Source organism: Etheostoma spectabile, unplaced genomic scaffold, assembly GCF_008692095.1.
Source record: "Etheostoma spectabile isolate EspeVRDwgs_2016 unplaced genomic scaffold, UIUC_Espe_1.0 scaffold352, whole genome shotgun sequence".
Lineage (NCBI taxonomy): Eukaryota > Metazoa > Chordata > Actinopteri > Perciformes > Percidae > Etheostoma > Etheostoma spectabile.
Window position 1 is genome coordinate 444,528 of NW_022605591.1, and position 19,658 is coordinate 464,185.

The following is a 19,658-nucleotide window of genomic DNA, read 5'->3' on the forward strand; positions in this document are numbered from 1 at the left end:
GAAGCATTTTAAATCTTTGAAGTTTACATGATGTATTTATTTATGATTTGTATTTATGTCAAATGTTTAATCACCATCGAAGCTTTACAGCAACCTTTCTACTGCCAAATGAAAGTGGTTGTTTGTTTGGCAAACAGGGAGAGGAAATGCAGATAACATGGACCTGTGTCTGTACTATTTATCAGACTTTGGAGCCTCTTTTTGACCAAAAGGTTCCAAGAATTGAAAAGCCACAATAATTTTAATTCAAGAAGAAAACTAGGAACTAAAAGTCCCCTTTATGAACTCCTTGCATTTCCTCTTCACACAAAGAACTGTAAGAATGAGTCAAATTAGCCCAAAGATGAATTAAAAAATGATGGGGCACACACACGGCAAAACATCACATTATCGGGGTGTTCTTGCTATTTAATGTTCAAATTCAAAGGATACAAAAAAGACATACAGAGGTGAACAAGTAAAGTATACTTTACCTGATTTCCTGAAATGGTTCTTGGGCCTATGGAAAAGTTCCTGACTACAGTAGGCAGGGTTTACCTGGCTGCCAGGTGGTCAGCTTTTTGTTTCTTAGACGATTAACACACTTTATGCATCTCTTTGCTTTTCCAGGTTGGTTTGTCTCTTCTTGAAGAGAGGAGCAGACTACAACGCCAGAGACAAGAACCAGAAAGACTCCATAACTATTGCCGTGGACAACGCCAATGCTGACATTGTCACTTTGTGAGTATTTGAGAAAAGAAAAACCCCTGTGTGACGATGTAAAGCAGGTAACAATAACAGTTTTTTCTAACTGATCTGCTCCTTTTTAGGCTGCGGATTGCCAAAATGAACAAGGAGATGCGGGAGATGGATGGAGCCTTTGGCCAATCAGGTCACTCGGGGGGGCAGGGATCTGGAGGTTTATTGGGTGGGACAGGAGGTGGGCGGGGCCACGGCAGGAAGAGCCTCCAGTCTATAAAGAACCACATAAGTGGCTGGGCTCTGGGGGGGCAAAATGATTAGTGAGGATAGAAATCAGCCCAGGACAAGAGACAGGCGGCGAGACTGGACTGAGCTTGTTTTTGGTTAAGTATCAGAAATCACTGGGTTTGCAATATCATGTGGTGTTTATCTGCAGAGAAAGTGTCCTGACCTTCCACACATCATTAAAGGAAACATGTCATCACTTCTAAGAACGAAAAAAAAAAGTAAAATTGCCATGATTAAGAAAACATAAAATCCAATTCTTGTAAACTAAGAAAGAGCCAGAACACAGGGTATGACAGAGTCTCAAGGACATAAGTGAAACAAATAAGGGACATTGTGAGAAAGTAAAAGGAGTCCACATTGCACTTTGAATTACAAACGCACATCGTCCTGCACTTTGAAGCCCACAAAATCTCTGAATACAGTGTCAACAGAGAGTGCTGCATGCCAGTGTTTCCAATGTTACTAAACTAGACCTAAATCAGGCCTATTCTTTCTAATACTGTATATTTGGGATATTTTATATACAGGATGTAGTGTTCTGGCTTTGTAAGAGTGCTTTTTTTATCGTGCATCTCCATGTGTTTTGGACTTTTTCAGTCCAGTTATAAAATTCAATGCTGTGTTTGGTTCTCATGGACAGTTTTATCCCTCTATTCTGTGAATAGTGACACAGTTAGAAATCTGTTATATATGTGTATTTATCAGAATTCCAAGAGCTCTGTGCTGCAGCTCTTAAGCTTAACAAGGGTTTTGTTTGCATTTTGTCCTTTTGGCTCCTTTTCAAGCTTCAAAGTTCCATTCTTTCATGACCATCCTTTAATGGCTATCAAAGCTTTTTGTTAAGTTTTTGTGTCATATTCACTCACGGTTTTACTCATAAAGGAATGGAAACATGATGCTTTTGTCTGCTCGAAACAACTGCTGGTCAGTATTTGACATGCTGTGCTTTATCACTGTTTGTATGTCTTTGTTGTGTGCACTCATGTGCCTTTGCCTTCTGCCCGCTGAGATGTCCAGCTGGTCTCAACTGCTTGTGCAGTGTGCCACCTACTGCACACTAAGAGGTAAAGTGCATGTGCACTGATGTGTTTATTTGTGCAGTTGCATGCTTCTTGCTTTAGGGCTACAACTCTTGTGTTCAGGATATAGTTGCTGGAGTTAACATTTATTAAAACTGTCCTAAAGAATGTGTCCTATCCAAAACGATGCAGCTTTTGAGGAAATGTGTTGTGCCTCATTTGAAGTAAGCCAAGAATTTAAACCCAGAAGAGATGGCATTAATTAAAAATGTTTTTTAGACTTAACAGTTTTAAGCTTCTAATACTTAAAAACAAGGTCAAGCTTATAGGCTCATGTCTTTTTCTCTGGTCTTTTCCAGGTGATGAAACCTACCAGGACATCTTCAGAGACTTTTCACACATGGCCTCAAACAACCCCGAAAAGCTCAATCGTCGCAGTGCAGACCCCAAATCTTAACCAGCTGTTACCTACTGGTTGCACAGCTGTACGATGCCACAGTTCACACTTGTATACTTTCAAACACATATAGAACATGCTAGTATCCTTCTCACAGACATGCAGACACATTTTCCTTGGCTACCTGCCACATGTTCATAGCTCATCTGGTGTTGACTTCATGCTCCAAACAGTTAATTCATATTGCAAACACGTCAGACCAGAACAATTGCATCAAAGTGAGAACACTGGAGCTGCCTTTTTAGGCCAGCATGAGGTGTCCATGTGTAACAGAGGGTAACGCCATCATTCTGCCAAGATTTCTTAATTAAATCTGGTAAATCCGTTTTATTTTTTTTGTACTAAAAGGGCAGTGTTTTTATGTTATTTCTATTTAATTTTTACATGAAAAAGTCAAAAGTGTTTGTTGGAAATGGACATAATCATTGCAAAGAGGAAAACCTTATGTCAAATGTCTTCCACTGTATTGTATAGATTTTTAAATTTGGGACAATTTTGGACCCTGTCTGTTTTGTTAAAATTGTGCAAGGTACTTAAGATTTGTTTTATGATCAAATAAGCTGCAATAAAAAACACATTCAAGTGTGTTTAAGTTTTTAATAACAAGTCTTAGTTCATTCAGTACACATCCCCATCAGAGGAAATGAGCAAAAAGTTACAACACAAACAAAATACATTGTTTTTTGATCAAGGAGTACAAAATATAAAATGTTTACATCATAAACTAGATGTCAGGATATAGGCTGTATATTTGAGCGGTATTTTTAAGACCAGTATTTTTATTTACGGTGCCAGCTTTGAATCACAGACTGCCAGGAAATATGTAGCTGATTAAGATGAACATGTTCTACCTTTCAACCATTACGGGAACTCTACTATTCGGCAGCCGTTTACCAGCTGCCAGTGCGATGACTTTGCCTTTTGCATTGAGATGCAGCCAGCAGGTCACTATGACCCTGTGGTCTCTGTCCTGTGAACCTGGTGATGATTCAGCTGTTGTCAAAGCCAAATATCTGATTTACAAAGACAGTTTATGGTTTACAAAGTACAAAGTTCTTATGCAAGCAATTTTTGTATCATCTGAAAATGCACTTGAGTAAAAAGTGTTGGGTCCCTTCCCAGCAACATATTGCGCTGATAGAAAGTTAAAGTCCTGAGGATGAAATAGATTTGCTGGAATCCGTGCTGGTGTTTGCAGCTCTTTCAGAGCTATTGCTGTGCTCATAACACAGAGTGGAGCTGCTAATCATTAAGAAATTCAGTTTTGTTAACCCTCTGAGGTCTAAGGGCAATTTCACATATCTCCCTAATTTTACTTTATTAAGGTATTTGCATATAACTGATCCCCATGTGTTTCATATCAAAATGTTCAGAGCAAACCCAACTTTCTGAGTAGTGACACCCTCATTTTTTTTCTAGAGAAATGTGAAGAGATTATTTGGGGCTAGAGCTGACACATTGAAGTTTGCTTTGAAATTCCTGAAATCTCTTGTGAAAACAAACCCTAATTTATGTGTTATACAAATTGTTTTGATGCTTGAAATGAGTTCACCAAAATCTTAGGTCATAAAATAGTAAATAAATGTCAGATGAAATTTTGTAGTATCATGATCTTGGATCAGAGATGTTCCCTTGGATCAGAGAGGCTCCAAAATCAGGGTAGCAGCTGTCGCCTTGGTTCTGGAGTGTGGTCTATCTGTATAGTGTCTTGAGATAACTCTTGTTATGAATTGATACTATAAATAAAATTGAATTGAATAGTACTTCTGAGTAGGAGTTTTGTCAAACATCATTTGAACACGTCCGGTGTGTCTTTTGTCCTCAGAGGGTTAATTCATAAATCTATATCCACAAATTACACAGTGTAAAGACCAACAGTCATTTGTTTTTTTGGAGAATACACAAATAGGCACAATAAAAGCAGAAATACTAAAAAAAATTGTTTTCATGACCTGAGACTGTCTTGTAGAGGGGCTGTTTACTGAGTACTATAAAAGTACTATACAAATAATGTCATATGTACTCACCGTTATGTAAGGATGGACATGCACAATGCACAATGCACAGAGCATAAGGGACAGACGGGTCAATAGTGAATTAATCCAGCCATGCTGATCAGCTGGATATAATAGAAATGAGGATAATACATGTAGAGTATATGCAAAATGTAACCATTCTTACAGCAACATAGTCACATTCATTTTACATCCACATGAGCTAAGAAAAAAAAATAATGTAAGTGGTTTGTTTTTGTCCTTGTCAAGTATGCATTCACATTCACATTCTCTTTCATATTTCCTATTTTGCATGCCGTCCTTCTGTGCATGTAAAGCAACCTCACACCTGCATGTGATTCAGGGTTTACTAAGCATTGTGCAAGCATTAAACTAACAGATTGAGGAACTTATACTTTAACTTAAAGTTTATGCAGTCAGAGTTTTCAGTTAGCTTCTTTGGGTCTCAATCTCTGAGGTAAAATACAAACACATGGAGCAGCATGATGGGGTCTTCAGGTAGGCGCCATCGTTGCATTGGCTGAACTGAAGAGTATCAACCCACACAGTCGCGTGGATATTTGGTTACTTCATCGGTCAGATCATTAACACCTTTGTGATTCTTGTCAGAAGACACACTATTCAACAGTTTCAACTCTGAATGTAAACACCCATCTTTGTCATCAAGTAAACGTCTTTGAGGGGGCATTGGGTCTGTGCAGGAAAAGTAGTGAGGCAGGGTGGCCATGGTCAAAGTACCGAGAATGACAAAACTGCCTGCTACCATGAAGGAAGCAATGTAGTTGCCTGTGATATCCTTGAGCAACCCTAAAGACATGAGACAGGAGAAAATATTGTCACAAGAACAACAGGGCATAAATATGTTGCATGACAAGTATAAGCAATGCCTAAAAAAAAACATTAATTGCAATGTATACTAGAAGAAGCCCTGATTACAAAAGTGTAGCTTTACTCTGTTGGGTTTAGTCAGTCATAAATCCAAACAGAGAAGCTTCTTCTGTTCTGTTACCGTGACACACTTTCAACTAAATTACAACAAAAAGTACCACTAAGATATTTGTTTCTGAATTTCCACATCACAGCTGGAAAAAATGTGGGGAGAAACTTAAACTAAACAGGATAACAACACTAGATCTCTGCTGCAAAAAGTCTGAGCACGGTGCACTGATGCTAGCAACCATATCTAGGTTCAGGATAACAAGATTATTGAGAAACTAGAAGGGCATAAGAGAACGCAGACCTTCACCAAGGCATGCCCTATCTCACAATGTTCATGTTCCAGTCTGGAACTAATTTTTTATTTTTGACACCAAATGACTGCAGCACAAACACCCTATCTTGCAATGTTAGCAGAAGTGAAAAATAAATTTGTGTACCTGGCCCAGGATTTGGATTTGATCAAAGATTTAGTGGGTACTTCCTTGTCCCATGCTACACCAGTTCCACCAAGTTTCATGAAAATCGGAACCCCTATCCCTAATTTTTATTATGTTCCACTGAAAAAAACTACTTTTTTAAATGCTTTAAAGATATAGTGCATACTTTATGTTGCCCCCATAAGGAATTCTAAGTAATGACAACAACACTGTGGGCACGTCCACATGAATGAACACACGCGCCCCCACCCCTCACCCTGCTAGAAGCCAAAGACAACACGGAGGATAAAAGTTACGCACTAAAGCTTTAAGCTCCACAAAGGAAATTCCATTGATCCCCATTGTATTGTGATGGAGAAATAAATCTGGCTGATCAAATTATCTGATCGTCCACATAGGTAAGAAATTCTTTAAATTCCATATATAATTTTATCTATAGTGTATATCGGAACCAAAAAAACAAACTTAAAAGAAAAAGGACTACTGGCTGACCCTGATTGCCGATACTCAATAAATGTTTGACTCTTTTTGCTTCAGTGTTGTGTATATTGACTGACTTAGGCCACTTTACATATCATGAAACAAGGTGATATGACCTATTTTGGGAGATATAACTATGGAGTGAACAACTATATTGCCAGTCTGAAGGAACCAGTCTTCTCTGTAATGTGCGCGTACCTGACATAGGTGTCCCAAGCAGTCCTGCGCCACTCTCAATGAGCTGCAGCAGCCCAAGGCCCCCCATCATGCGCTCCACACCCACAATCATGGGCACCACCGCAAAGACCAGAGATGTCAACGCCCCGGAGGAGAAGCCGTAGAGGAGGCTGGTCCCAATCAGTGCAATGTAGGAACCAGACAAGGAGCTCACAGGCAGCAACATGATGAACACTCCTGCCAGCGTTGTCCACATGGTCAGTAAATGAATCAGCCGAAAGTGACGTAGGTCTGAGAACCATCCTGACACTACGCGGCCCAAAATGTCTGTAGCACCGGCAGCTGACATGACAAAAGCAGCTTGGTATTCTGAGAAACCAGCTTGGCGGCTGTGGGCCACAAGGTGGAAATACGGCACAAAGTAGCCGACATTAAGAAGAGTGACGGCCAACGTGTAGGTAATATAAGGCCTCTCGAGGAGCAGCGACAGCTCCAGATAGGAGGAGATTCGATTCAGCAATGAAGCACGCGATGACCTGCTCTCTGAATCCACCTGGGGGGAGAGGGAAGAAAGAAACAGTCACCATCATTTTAACTGACACAGAAGCTTCAGCAGCGGTAACTGGGAGCAGTTAACTTAGGGCTAGTTTAGCACTGAATGTAAGCAAGATCATTTTGTGTGAGCTACACTTTTTACTGCTCACACACCACATAACTATAGCAGTGTGATAGTGTGACTTTGAGGTTATGATATTCACGTAGAACAACGTAGACATAGTATTGTGTCAGGAATGATGATACTGAGTCCCACTTCTCTGCTGTGTCTATAAGCTAAACAGATAACGGCAGTAGTGCCTCGTCCCACCTTTGCTGGGACTTTAGAGTGCCGCTGAGGGAGGATGAGAGCCCCGCAGGGTACAATGTTCAGGCTGAGACCCCCCAGAATTAGAAGGGCCCCTCGCCAGGCGTACATCTCCACCAGCATCTGGAAGAGCGGGTTGAATGCGAAGGAGGACAGGCCAATGCTGGAGAACGCCAGTCCCAACACCAAGGTGCGCCGGCGAGTGAAGTTAGCCATGACTGTAGCTACCATGGGAGTAAAGATCAGCCCCCAGCCCAAACCTGGAGGGGGGGATGAGGGAAGACCAACAGTGAGAGGTCACTTTGATCAAAAGCAATTAACTCGGTTTACAGTTAAACAAAGATGGTCCGCTTTACAAACAAAGTAAAGAGAGTATGTTTTCTACTCATTGTCCCAGAGGAACAAGAACTAAAACAGTTGTTTTAAGCCTTTGTTACCAGAAATAAGACCCATGGTGAGGTAGAGGTGAACAAGACAGGTGGCTTGCGAGGCAAGTATGAGGCCGAGTCCAGCGAGAATGCCCCCTGTCATCACCACCACCCGGGCATCATATGCATTACATAGTGCTGCACCCAGCGGACCTATAAAATAATAACGATTATAATGATTAGTCACGGCTATGTAGCATTAACCCACAAAATCTACATGTGCATGCCTTCGCCAACATAATTGGCTGACAAAAATGAATGTCAATTTTAAACAAAATGTGAAGGTCATATTTTTAAATCAATAATCCACTTTTGTTTTTGACTTTTCAGGTTGTTAAAATCCTCTTATTCAACACAGTTTCATACATATTATGCTTCAGCTTGTCCCAGCACTTCATTGAAGCTATGTGATGTTAACACTGAGTGAAATATTTATGCACAATGGAAAATAAACAATATTTATGAAACTACTTCTAGAGGACTCATTTCTACATATTTTCTTAGGAAACTTTGGAGTCTTCATTACAATTTCCAACAAGTTCTGTGGTTGTGAACAACGTTTGCTGTGCAGCATGAGTTTGTAATGAGTGACCCACTGGTGCTCGTTAAAGGGTTAATGAGTTGCAGCCGTCCTATCTATATCTGCTTCTCTTTAGTTACATCATTACTCTTCCTGTGCGATTAGTACAGATTTTCATAAGATAAATGATACATGATCATTTATTAAAGATTATTTTTAGGCCTTTATTTCCACAAGACATATGAAAAGGGACAGACAGGGGGAACGACATGCAGCAAAGATTCGCAGGTCGGAGTCAAACCCAAGGCCACTGCATTGAAGAGTAAACCTCTATATACGTGCACCTGCTCTACCGACTGAGCTAAACCAGCCACATACTGTACATGGTCATGTCTGTGACTTGGATAACAGAATTGCAACTGGTACTACAAAGAGTAGCTAATTAATCATTTATCCGGCTGCTACAGTATTCTCGGTTTCATGTCCACAGATGAGTCAATAATAATAATAATAATAATAATAATAATAATTAGTAGTTGTAGCCACCATCACAAAAAACATATTCATACTTTAACACAGCACAACATGCATTCACAAAGGGACTCACTGAAGAACTGCTGTGCTGCCAGGCCCGTGGATGAGATCCAGGAGATGGCCTGAGCGCTCTCCTCAAAGTACTGGACAAACTCCACAAAGAAGACCCCCAAGCTACGCATCAGGCCAAACACGAGGCTTGTGCTGACAAACAGGGCGCCAACCAGCACCCAGCCCCAGCCTCCATCCGGGCCCTCGGCTTCATCGCTCCGGCCTTCTACTTTGGGTTTGTTGTTGGTCATGTCTAAGTGAGATTTATCTGTAAAAATTAAACCAGTGAGCAGAGTGAGGAGGACAAATTAGAGGTGCACAGAGATACAAGTATCAGGAAATGCAAGTGACAGCTCTCTCCTTTAGTTCAGAAAAGTCTTAGATCCTTTCTGTGGTCAATAACCATAAATGATTAACTTCCCACAGCCAATAGATTCTCTGACTGTGACATGTTAGTTAGTGTAACTAGGCTGCTTAACAAGTTCAATTGAAAACAAGATATAGGTGAGAGGTGAACTCTGACTGCTGTTGCCTTGATGGATAAGTTGTAAAGAAATAGTTGCATGTTCAATAATGAAAGTGAAGAACGCTCTTTAATTAACTTTTACAGTAGTCTGCAGAAGTGACAGCAGTGACTTACAGACATTTTCAACTTATTGCCATTCTTCACTTGTTTCTCAGCAGTATCAAATAGCTTATTTCTTCATTTAAGTCATCATTATAGCAGTAAAAAGACTATTTGCAAAATGACCCAAAACTCATGATGATATTGTTGTCTGTTAGCCACATATAGGCCAATGTACATGCAACATTTAGGTGTTCATGAACAATTTGCAACATCAGATGCACCACTGTATGTTCCTTCTAACCATCAATACTACCGTGTATGATGTATACATTTCATGTATGGAATAGTTCTGTCAATAATTGTTAAATTACACACTCATAAAGCTGTATAGAAAGTTAATAATGATGTATCCCATCAAAATAGGAAAGTGGGATGCTTCTGAAATGTTTTATGCAAATAAAATAGAGCACATGTCAAAACGCTCATTTAAAAAAGAAGCCTCATGTGCTCTCAACACACAATACTTTGTTTAACTTGTCATGCAGCTGCTTTCTGTTAACTTCACTGCAAAACATGTTTGAGCCAAACAATTTGAGAGGAAATGGAAAAAATATTACTACCAATACTACTAATATTATGTGTAGTGTGAACCCTTCTAAGTAATAACACTTTATTTCTGCACATATAAAGTGTTATACAAATATACTGCACATATAAAGTGTTTTACAAATATGCTATGTTAAACCAGACGTACACCATGTAATTCAGATTTTTTTGTTGTTGAGCAGTATTTTCCCTATGTTGCTTAATTTGGTGAGTTTTTTACTGAGTTAAAAATAAGCCAAGGCAACAGCACAGCGATCTCCATTCCTAACCTAATGCCACTCACTTTGTTACTGCAGGAATTACGGGAATTGGCTCCCAGGACTCGTAAAATACACGTGTATTAATGGACTTCCATTTCAAATTAGTCTGCAGGCTGTTGTGTATCAGTTGCAGCCTTATATAAACATTCAGCTTCATTCATGTTTACTGCACCACAGCCATGAACAGGTACACATGCGGAAACGAGCACTAGAAACGTGGAAGTGGCCTAGCCAGTCACAATTTACGTAAATGACGTAGACATCACACTGCGCTTGCGCGCTGGTTGTCACACAGCTGTTGGCTATTGGACACACACATAAACAATGTTCGAAACTATATTCATATGTGATAATTATTATGTAATTGTAAAATGTTCTTTAACTGTCGCTGACAATGTATTTGTTGTTATTGACGTTTAATGTGAAACAACAACATTAACCGTTTCAGGACCATAACCCGTAACTAAAACCTTAAGACGTCTGGGCAGAAATTTCAACGTGCGTACGTTTCTCTTGAAGAATTTAATATACTTGCTGGTTAAAAAAGAAAAAGAAAAAAAAAGCTTCATTTTAATTTGACACTAGCCTACGCACCATCGGTCATCTCTCCCCGGAGCAGCACATTGTCCAAAGTTCTACAAGTTCACTGTAGTAGATAGGCCCAGTCACTGGAGCAGTAGGCCTGTTAACAGCCAGGCCGGTGTATAGGCTACCCTACCGTTATCCACACCAACTGGTTTCCGTGTGCTGTGTTTACCTAACAGCTCCGTTTTGGTCTGCCTCTGTCAACAGATTCGTCACACAATCACAAACGTATCCCTGGCAATTTTCAAATCGTTTCCCAGATCTACATCACAGCCACCTACAAAAAAAGGAAACATGTAAACAATATAATCATTTAAGTTCGGGTCGAGCTGGTTTCGATCTTATGGCAAAACTATATTGTCAGGGCTGCCAACTTTTCCAAAAACCTTGGAGTGAGATTTGGGGGGGGCCAACCCATATTTTGCCGCGTACAAAGCAATTTCTTTTGGTCTTTATCCTTTAGGGTTTAAATTGGGATTTGGTATATGTGGGTGGATGGGGGACTCCCTAGGGGGGTATGGGGGTATGCCCCCCCAGGAAAAAAATTTGAAAAATAAACCATTAAATGGCACTTTCTGGAGAGTTTTTTTGCAAAAAAAATGGAGAAATCAAGTTGTTAAGCATATTTGACAAAGGGGTAACAAAGTCATGTTGACGTGCTTACGTGATGACGAGTGATAACGTGTGTCTGCGTGCTATTGAGAGCATGTGCGAAAAATAAACCGGTCAGTTCACGGACCAGAAAGACGATGGCGGTTTGTCATTTTTCTCCCGTCCATATAGATGCTAGGAGTGCTAACTAACCACTTTGGTGACTGTTTTATCGTGAGACTGCTGCAAGAATGTCTAGCGCTACAGGTTATGGGCCCAGTCATGCAGGCCAAAGGTGGTTCAGACTCTTATTCGACGGAGATGAGAAAAATTACGAACTCTGGGAAACGAGGTTCCTCGCGCACATGGAGTTGCGTGGCCTCAGAGAGGTTATCCTCGAGGACCCGCAGATAGATGAGGAAGACGAAGTGGCTCTTGCGGAAGACGAGGCAAAGAACGGAGAGGCATATGCAGAGTTAGTGCAATGTCTGGACAACAAGAGTTTGTCATTAATAATGAGAGATGCCAAACGCAATGGAAGAAGAGCACTGGAGATTCTCCGGGAGCAATATGCGGGAAAAGACAAAACCGTTGTGTGAGTTTGTATTGAACTTCCTCGCTCCATAAGGCTAGCAATGAAACGGTAACTGACTATATTATTCGAGCAGAGACTATATTCACGTCATGAGAAGAGCAGATGAACGTATTGTGATGGACTTCAAATAGCATGGTAGTAAAGGGGCTACCAGATTCACAAGCCGTTCGTCGTGGCATGTCACCAGACAAATGACATTGTAACATTCAGCGAGTTTAAAACAAAACTGCGAAGTTATGAAAGTACTGAAAAATATGGGCGGAGTGACGTGAATGTAGAAGAAGACAATGTGATGAAAACTAGCGGGGCAACGAGGTCGCGTGGAAGAGGAAGAGTAAAGAAAATGGACCTGGCTGAGGTCGAATGTTACACGTGCGGTAAAAAGGGACACATGGCCAGGACATGTCCTGATGAATCCCAGGCGAGAAAAGAGGAGCGGAAATGGGACGCTCTACAACGTGGAAGAGGGCGCGGTCGAGGACGAGGCCGTGACCAGGTGAAGAAAGCCGACGGAGAGACGGAGGCAGAGCCTACATCTTTCTGTTTCTTCAAGATGAGTGACTGTTCCACACAAAGAGGGAATAAGAAGGGTCTCATGGTCGACTGCGGCGCTACAACACACATGATCAATGACGCCACAAAGTTCAAAACAGTCGACGACAGTTTCAAACCCGAGGACCACGTCATTGAGCTGGCAGACGGAACAAAGGTGAGCGGGATGGCAAAAAAGAGGGGAGACGCCGAACTCTGCATGTTGGACAGTGAGGGGCGACGAGTGAAAACGAGGCTAAGCAAGCACTTACATCCATCGTTTCCACAAAACATCTTTTAGTGAAGCAAGCAACAGCAACGGAGCAGAGGTCCACTTCAAGGACGGTGATAACTGGCTGTTCCACAAAGATGGTACCAAGTTCAAAATGGATGTGTATGGTAGGCTGTATTACCTTAGCACAGTAGAAAATGAAAATGTTGATGAAGTGTATGGTTGTCATGACATTCAAACCTGGCATAGGATACTTGGTCATTGTAATTTTGATGATGTTGCAAAATTAGAAAAGGTTGTTAAAGGAATGTCGTTAAAAGGGAAATATGACAGGTCCAATCAACAATGTGAAATATGCACACAGGGAAAATTCACACAAAACAGAAACAGACAGGCAGATGCTAAAGCTACAGCTGTACTAGAGCTAGTACACACAGACCTATGCGGCCCTATAGAGCCAGCAGATAAAGATGGATACAGGTATGCAATAGCATTTACTGATGATTACAGTGGGATGATTTTTCCATACTTTATCAAAGTAAAGAGTGACACAACAAAAGCTACAGAAAAATTTTAGCAGACGTAGCCCCATATGGAAAGATAAAGTGCTACGTGTCGATAATGGCACAGAGTATACGGGCAGGAGTTCCAGTCTTTACTCAGGAGTAACGGGATAAGGCACGAGACAAGTGCACCCTACTCACCTCATCAAAACGGAACTGGAGAGAGGTTGGAGAACTCTATTCGAGATGTCCACGAGCTGCTATTGGAGAGTAACCTCAAGCAATTTGGACATATGCTGTACAGACAGCAGCCCAAATCCGCAACAGGTGCTACAGTAAGCGACTAGAGCAGACACCTTACCGTGTTTTCACAGGTAAAACACCTAATCTTTCTCACATGAAGATATTTGGCTCTGAATGCTACGTGTTTAAACAGGATAAGAAGAAGCTGGACTCTAGGTGTGAAAAGGGGATCTTTGTCGGCTATGATAAATATAGTCCGGCATATAACGTGTACTACCCTGAGACAGGAAAAGTCCTTAAACATAGGCTGGTGAAATTCATCACCAAAGGTAACACAGATAGCCAGACTCAAACAGATTGTAACGTGAGGGATGAGCTTGAGAATTATGAACATACACCACCAAAGATAGTCACCCAGGATCAGGGACAGCCTAAACAGAGTAAAGAGTCGAGTGTTGAGGAGACTGCTGAGGCAGGTCTGACCCAGACAGACAGTACTCAAAGAGAACATGGAGAAAGGAGGTACCCTACGAGACAGAAAAAGCTCCAGAATACTTAAAAGACCACCAGTGTAGGGCTGAGTACAATAATTTGAAAGTGAAAATGGAGATATTTCTACAAAGTGGCTTATGGTGTACCCAAAACATTAGAGAGGCTAAGTCAAAAATGTGGATTGACGCAATGAAAGAGGAGATGAACTCTTTGACAGAGAATGAGACTTTCACTCTGACACCACTGCCAAGAGGCAAACAAGCAGTGGGAGGTCGATGGGTATATGCAGTGAAAGAGAGCCCAGAAGGATCTGAGACTTGTAAAGCAAGATATGTCGCAAAAGGATATGTTCAAGTAGAAGGGATTGATTATAAAGAGACTTTTTCACCAACAGCTAACATGACCTCTGTCCGAGCATTGATGCAGGTAGCTGTACAGGAGGACCTTACCCTACATCAAATGGATGTGAAGACTGCTTACCTCCATGCTCCAATGGACTGTGAGGTATACATGGAACAACCAGAAGGTTTTGAGATCAAGTCAAAGACAGGAGAACATTTAGTGTGCAAACTCAATAAGTCATTGTATGGTTTAAAACAGTCTGGGCGTAACTGGAACATGTTACTGCATGACCACCTTACAAAGAATGGTTTTGTACAAAATAATGCTGATCATTGTGTCTACAGCAGAGAATCTGACCATGAGAAAGTGATTTTGTTGGTATGGGTAGATGACTTGATCATAGCTGCGAGTAACAACAACTTACTCAGTGATGTAAAAGACATGCTGAAGAGAAGGTTTAAGATGAAAGATATGGGTCCACTTAAACACTTCCTGGGCATTGACTTTGAACAGCATGAAGGAGAGATCAAAATGACCCAAAAGAGACACATAGAAAGGATATTAGCAAATTTGGAATGTCTGAATGCAAACCGAGAGCCACCCCAGTGAGCAAAAGTAAATTTTGACAGTGAGGGGTGAGTCATTGACTCAACAGGATACAGAGAGATGGTAGGTAGCTTGATCTACATTATGACATGTACCAGACCTGACTGAGCTGGGTTGTTAGTAACATATCACAACACCTAGCAGAACCAAGCAACAGCATTGGGCTGCAGCAAAACCTACTGAGGTACTTAAAGGGTACTAGAGATCAAGAGTTACACTACCAGAAATGTGAGGAGAGCCTACACTTGAGGGATACAGTGATGCTGATTGGGCATCTGATATAAATGATAGGAGGAGTACAATGGATACTGTTTCAGCTTACTGAAGATGGTCCAGTTTATATCAAGGAAGAGTAGGAAAACAGCCTACGGTTGCACTATCCACCTGTGAAGCTGAGTATATGGCACTAGCAGCCACTACTCAAGAGAGTATGTACCTTATACAGCTACTTAAAGGAATAGATAGTAGTAACCAACATGTACCAGTCAAGATATACGAAGACAACCAGGGGGCGATAGCTTTATCCAAGAACCCAGTATGCAGACAGAGAAGCAAACACGTAGATATAAAGTATCACTTTGTACGGTCTGCACATACAGAAGGGAAGATATCTATAGAATATTGCCCTACTGAAGACATGGTAGCTGATGTTCTTACCAAGCCAGTGAAAAAGTGTAAGTTTGAGAAGTTCAAGGGATATTTGTTTGGAGAGTAATGTCAACTGTCAAAATGTTGAAGTTTTGAAGTTTGTAGACCACTTCCAAGATGTTGAAGTTTTATTATGGAGTAACCATATATGTGTATGTTTTGTTTGTTTACCACTATTGAAAGCTGTAAACATGTCTTTGAGTGGGAGTGTTAAGCATATTTGACAAAGGGGTAACAAAGTCATGTTGAAGTGCTTACTGTGATGACGGTGATAACGTGGTCCTGTGTATTGAGAGCATGTGCGAAAAAAAAACCGGTCAGTTCACGGACCAGAAAGACGATGGCGGTTTGTCATTTTTCTCCGTCCATATAGATGCTAGGAGTGCAACTAACCACTTGGTGACGTTTTATCGTGAGACTGCTGCAAGAATGTCTAGCGCTACACAAGTCTTACATGATATGTGCAAAACTGTAGGGTTAGGAGCCTTTGTGTTGTTGTATCAACAGGTTTTAGGGCATTCAGTATTTACATTATTAACTTCTTATAATATAAGAACTGACCCACACAATGTGCCAAACATAATGAACCACATGAAGAGACAGTAGCATATGTCAGCAACAGCTGAGAAGATTTGGGTCTGTGGTGAACAGGTCCAGGGGTCCCTGGTGTAGGGCCAGGGACCCAAAGTTAAATTAATGTTGAGGGATCAACTAAGACCACTGAAATTCTAAAGAATGAGAACCAATGAGTTATAAATTCTAATCCTTTAACCTTTGTGCCAAGGCTCAGAAGTTTGGCCCATCCTCTGTGCCCCACTTACTGTTTTTACTTTTTGTGAAATAAATAAAGTATTGTCATTTTAAAAAACATCAAATTAATTATTTACAGTTACATTTAGAGATGCACAATAGTGGCCAACGTTGCAGTATGTAGATATATATATATATATATATATATATATATATATAATATATATTTATATATATATATATTTAGTATATATAGGCTAGTATAGCTCGTGTGTTTCACCAGATTTCTGCTCATATTTACAACTTTGTGCACATAACTCTCCCATCTCTGTTGTCCGAGATGTGGAGGTTGTATATGTCTGCTGTGCATGTCATCCTCCGTGATATGGTGGATCTCATTCAGACCGTCTGACAGACGCAGAGGCCCATTTGGGTCTCTGGTCTCTGACAGAGTTTAGAGGTGTCCGTACGCTGCTCTTTATCGGATGCAACGCGTCACTGCCCCCAGCAGAGCGAGTCCACTACAATGAACTGAAGTTGCTACACTACCAGCCGCGCTGCTCACCTCCATCTTTACAGAGAGAGTGGACACGAAGCGCCGGACGGTCTGTAATACTCAGGAGCTCATACCTGAGGCCGGACGGGTCTGTAATACTCCAGAGCACATACCTGAAGCCGGGGAAATGCACCTGGGATGGCTCGTGAAAAAAGTGTTCCATTTTGCGACAATTGAAAATTCCACAGACAGGGAGCGCTCTTGAAGCCCTCACAGTCTTGAAAGCACAACTAGTCGATACAAAGTGGCTCAACAGGTAAAAACATAGATAAACTCATTTTTCAGAATTGACCGACCGGGTTGACACTTCAGCGTGAGAAATCGGGGGTGGGCGTGTGCGCGTGGGGAAACCTGTCAAATGCGTGTGTCTCACGGCCAATGCGTGAGAGTTGGCAGCCCTGTATTGTTAACACCCAACCCCGAAGCTCCACACTAAACTGTTGAAACTGATGTAGTCACATATCTATCAGCTACGTCACCAACCAGGTAACATTTTATAATGGGTTCAAGGGAATTATATAGGCATAATTGTTTCGGATCAACCCAAAACAATGGCTTTGAGGTTAGCAATCATTGTGAGGCGGTTGGGACCTATACAGATCAACTTTCTTTTTCTGATTCGTCATGAATGCGTTTTTGGAAGTGGCTTGTAATGTTCTATGAATGAGATGTTTCTCATGTTGTAATATGCTGGCGTTATATTTTGTCCACATAGGGGCGCACTTGGCTAAACCCAGAGAGTAACTCATATCACTAAAGATGAATAATCTCATTTAAGAAGATCAGTAGCCATACTTCGCTGTGTCAGAGTTTGATTTCAGAACATAACATCAGTTTGGATGGAATGATACGATTAAAGACACATTATAATTCTTGGTTAATTCGAAGCCAAACTCAAGTAGGTTAACACTGTAGGCTCCAAGCCTTAGTTTTGCAATTTCAGAAGTATAGTATAGGTATAGCATAGCAATATTACTATATCCCATACCATATCGGCTACACATAAGAAGAGCATGCACTCAAACTGCGTTGTATATTACCACTTTTCTGTGAATTGGTGGTAGCAATTGTGTATTGCAACAATATTTGACTACGAGTTATAGCTGAAACATTTGTATCCGTCCAAATGTGTAGCTTGGTAGGTGGCTGTGATGAAGAAGTAGGAGTCAATATGATCGTAGATGTGAGGAAAGAAACTATCATCAACTCAACTAAGCACAAGTAACCAGTTGCTTTAGATCAGCCAAAACCAAATGTTATCTGGTCTCCCTGTTTGCTGACATGGTTGATAGATATGATTAAGTTGCCAACTTTTCCAGAAACCTCGGAGTGAGATTTGGTGGGACCAACCCACATTTTGCCTTGTACAAAGCATATTCCTTGGCTCTTTCAGCATCATTATCATTATTATTCAGGGTTTAAATTGGGATTTTTTATGTGTGGGGGGGATGGGGGGGCTCTCCCTAGGGGGGTTTTGGCTTATGCCCCCCCGGGAATTTTTTTGGGAAAAATAAACCATTAAATGGCACTTTCTGGAGAGTTTTGCGCAAAGAAATGAATAAAAGTCAAGTCATATCTTACATGATATGTGCAAAACTGTAGGGTTAAGAGCCTTTGCATTGTTGTAGTATCAACAGGTATTAGGGCATTTAGCATTTACATTAACGTTAATCACTTGATTACACATTGTATTACCTTGTTATGATATTAGAAGTGACCCAGACAATGTCCCAAACAGAATGAGACACATGAAGAGACAGAAGCATATGACAGTTGCAGATGAGAAGATTTGGGTCTGTGGTGACCAGGTCCACCTCACACAAATTTCCTTCTCTCATTCTCTCTCTTGACTACCACACACACACACACACACACACACACACACACACACACACACGGTTCTCAGTAGGAACCCTGGATTTAAAGTTAAATCAGGGATCAACTAAGACCACTGAAATTCTAAAGAATGAGAACCACTGTTTTACATAAATTCTAATCCATTAAAACTAAGTAAATAGAAAAAGACATTTTTTGGACACCAAGGGGACTGGTGGCCAAACCTCTTTAGATTAGACAGTTCAATCAAGGCCTTTGCCCACCACAAGGTCCAGCAGAAAATAGACTGAATAATAATACAAAAGACATAGCGTGGCTCATGTTGTGCATGTGTTATATCACAGCCTTTCTCAAACTTGTTTTGTGCCAAGGCTCAGTAATGTTTGGCCCTCATCCTCTGTGCCACACTTACTGTACAATTTGTTCATTTTCTGAAACACTGAATGAATTATTTACAGTTACATTTAGAGATGCACAGAGTTTAGAGAAGCACACTATTGGCCCAATGTTTTCCAGTATCTGCCCCCCAGTCATAGCTGGCCTGGCAACCCAATGGCATAGGTTTTGTTTCCAGATTTTGTGAGGAGATATATAATTTTGAGCATTGAACACATTCTGTACCTATGTCTAACCATTTCTATATCAATTCATACTGGAAACAATTGAAAATGTCGAAAAATAAGGCCCTCAGGTGTTTTGTTGGTGAAGTAAATCTCTTTAAATGTGCATGTGGTACTTATTCATGTGAATCATACGTTAATTCATTTTAATGAATGTATAAACCCCATGGACTTCATAGTTCAGATGTGTTTCATCAGATTTCTGC

At 40.9% G+C, this 19,658-nt stretch overlaps 2 protein-coding genes across 5 annotated transcripts in view; one reads left to right on the forward strand and one right to left on the reverse strand.

The window, feature by feature from the left end:
• The window catches only part of acap1 (ArfGAP with coiled-coil, ankyrin repeat and PH domains 1), a 39,611-nt gene extending 28,080 nt beyond the window's left edge, over positions 1-11,531 (forward strand). The window contains exons 21-23 of one of the 3 annotated variants that reach the window (XR_004331233.1): positions 610-720; positions 810-1,071; positions 11,515-11,531. Coding sequence is in view for 1 of the 3 variants with exons in the window: in XM_032511364.1 (XP_032367255.1) it covers positions 610-720; positions 810-871; positions 2,348-2,445 (271 nt within the window). In the remaining 2 variants the exon portion in view is untranslated. Of the gene's footprint in view, positions 1-609; positions 721-809; positions 2,034-2,347; positions 3,028-11,514 lie in introns of those variants that run through there. The other 2 variants (XR_004331232.1, XM_032511364.1) reach the window with 2 other exon arrangements.
• Positions 3,753-10,982, reverse strand: slc16a13 (solute carrier family 16 member 13). Of its 2 annotated transcripts, none has more exons than XM_032511367.1 (6): positions 10,917-10,982; positions 8,911-9,156; positions 7,793-7,936; positions 7,359-7,615; positions 6,515-7,046; positions 3,753-5,267 (listed from the first exon to the last, which is right to left on the reverse strand). In XM_032511367.1, exons 1-6 carry the CDS (start codon positions 10,924-10,926, stop codon positions 4,996-4,998), a joined length of 1,461 nt encoding a protein of 486 aa, XP_032367258.1. In that variant the 5' UTR covers positions 10,927-10,982; the 3' UTR covers positions 3,753-4,995. The 2 variants fall into 2 exon arrangements, with proteins under 2 accessions (XP_032367258.1, XP_032367259.1); XM_032511368.1 differs by lacking the exon at positions 10,917-10,982 and adding an exon at positions 10,346-10,363.
• Positions 11,532-19,658: the final 8,127 nt, after the last annotated feature.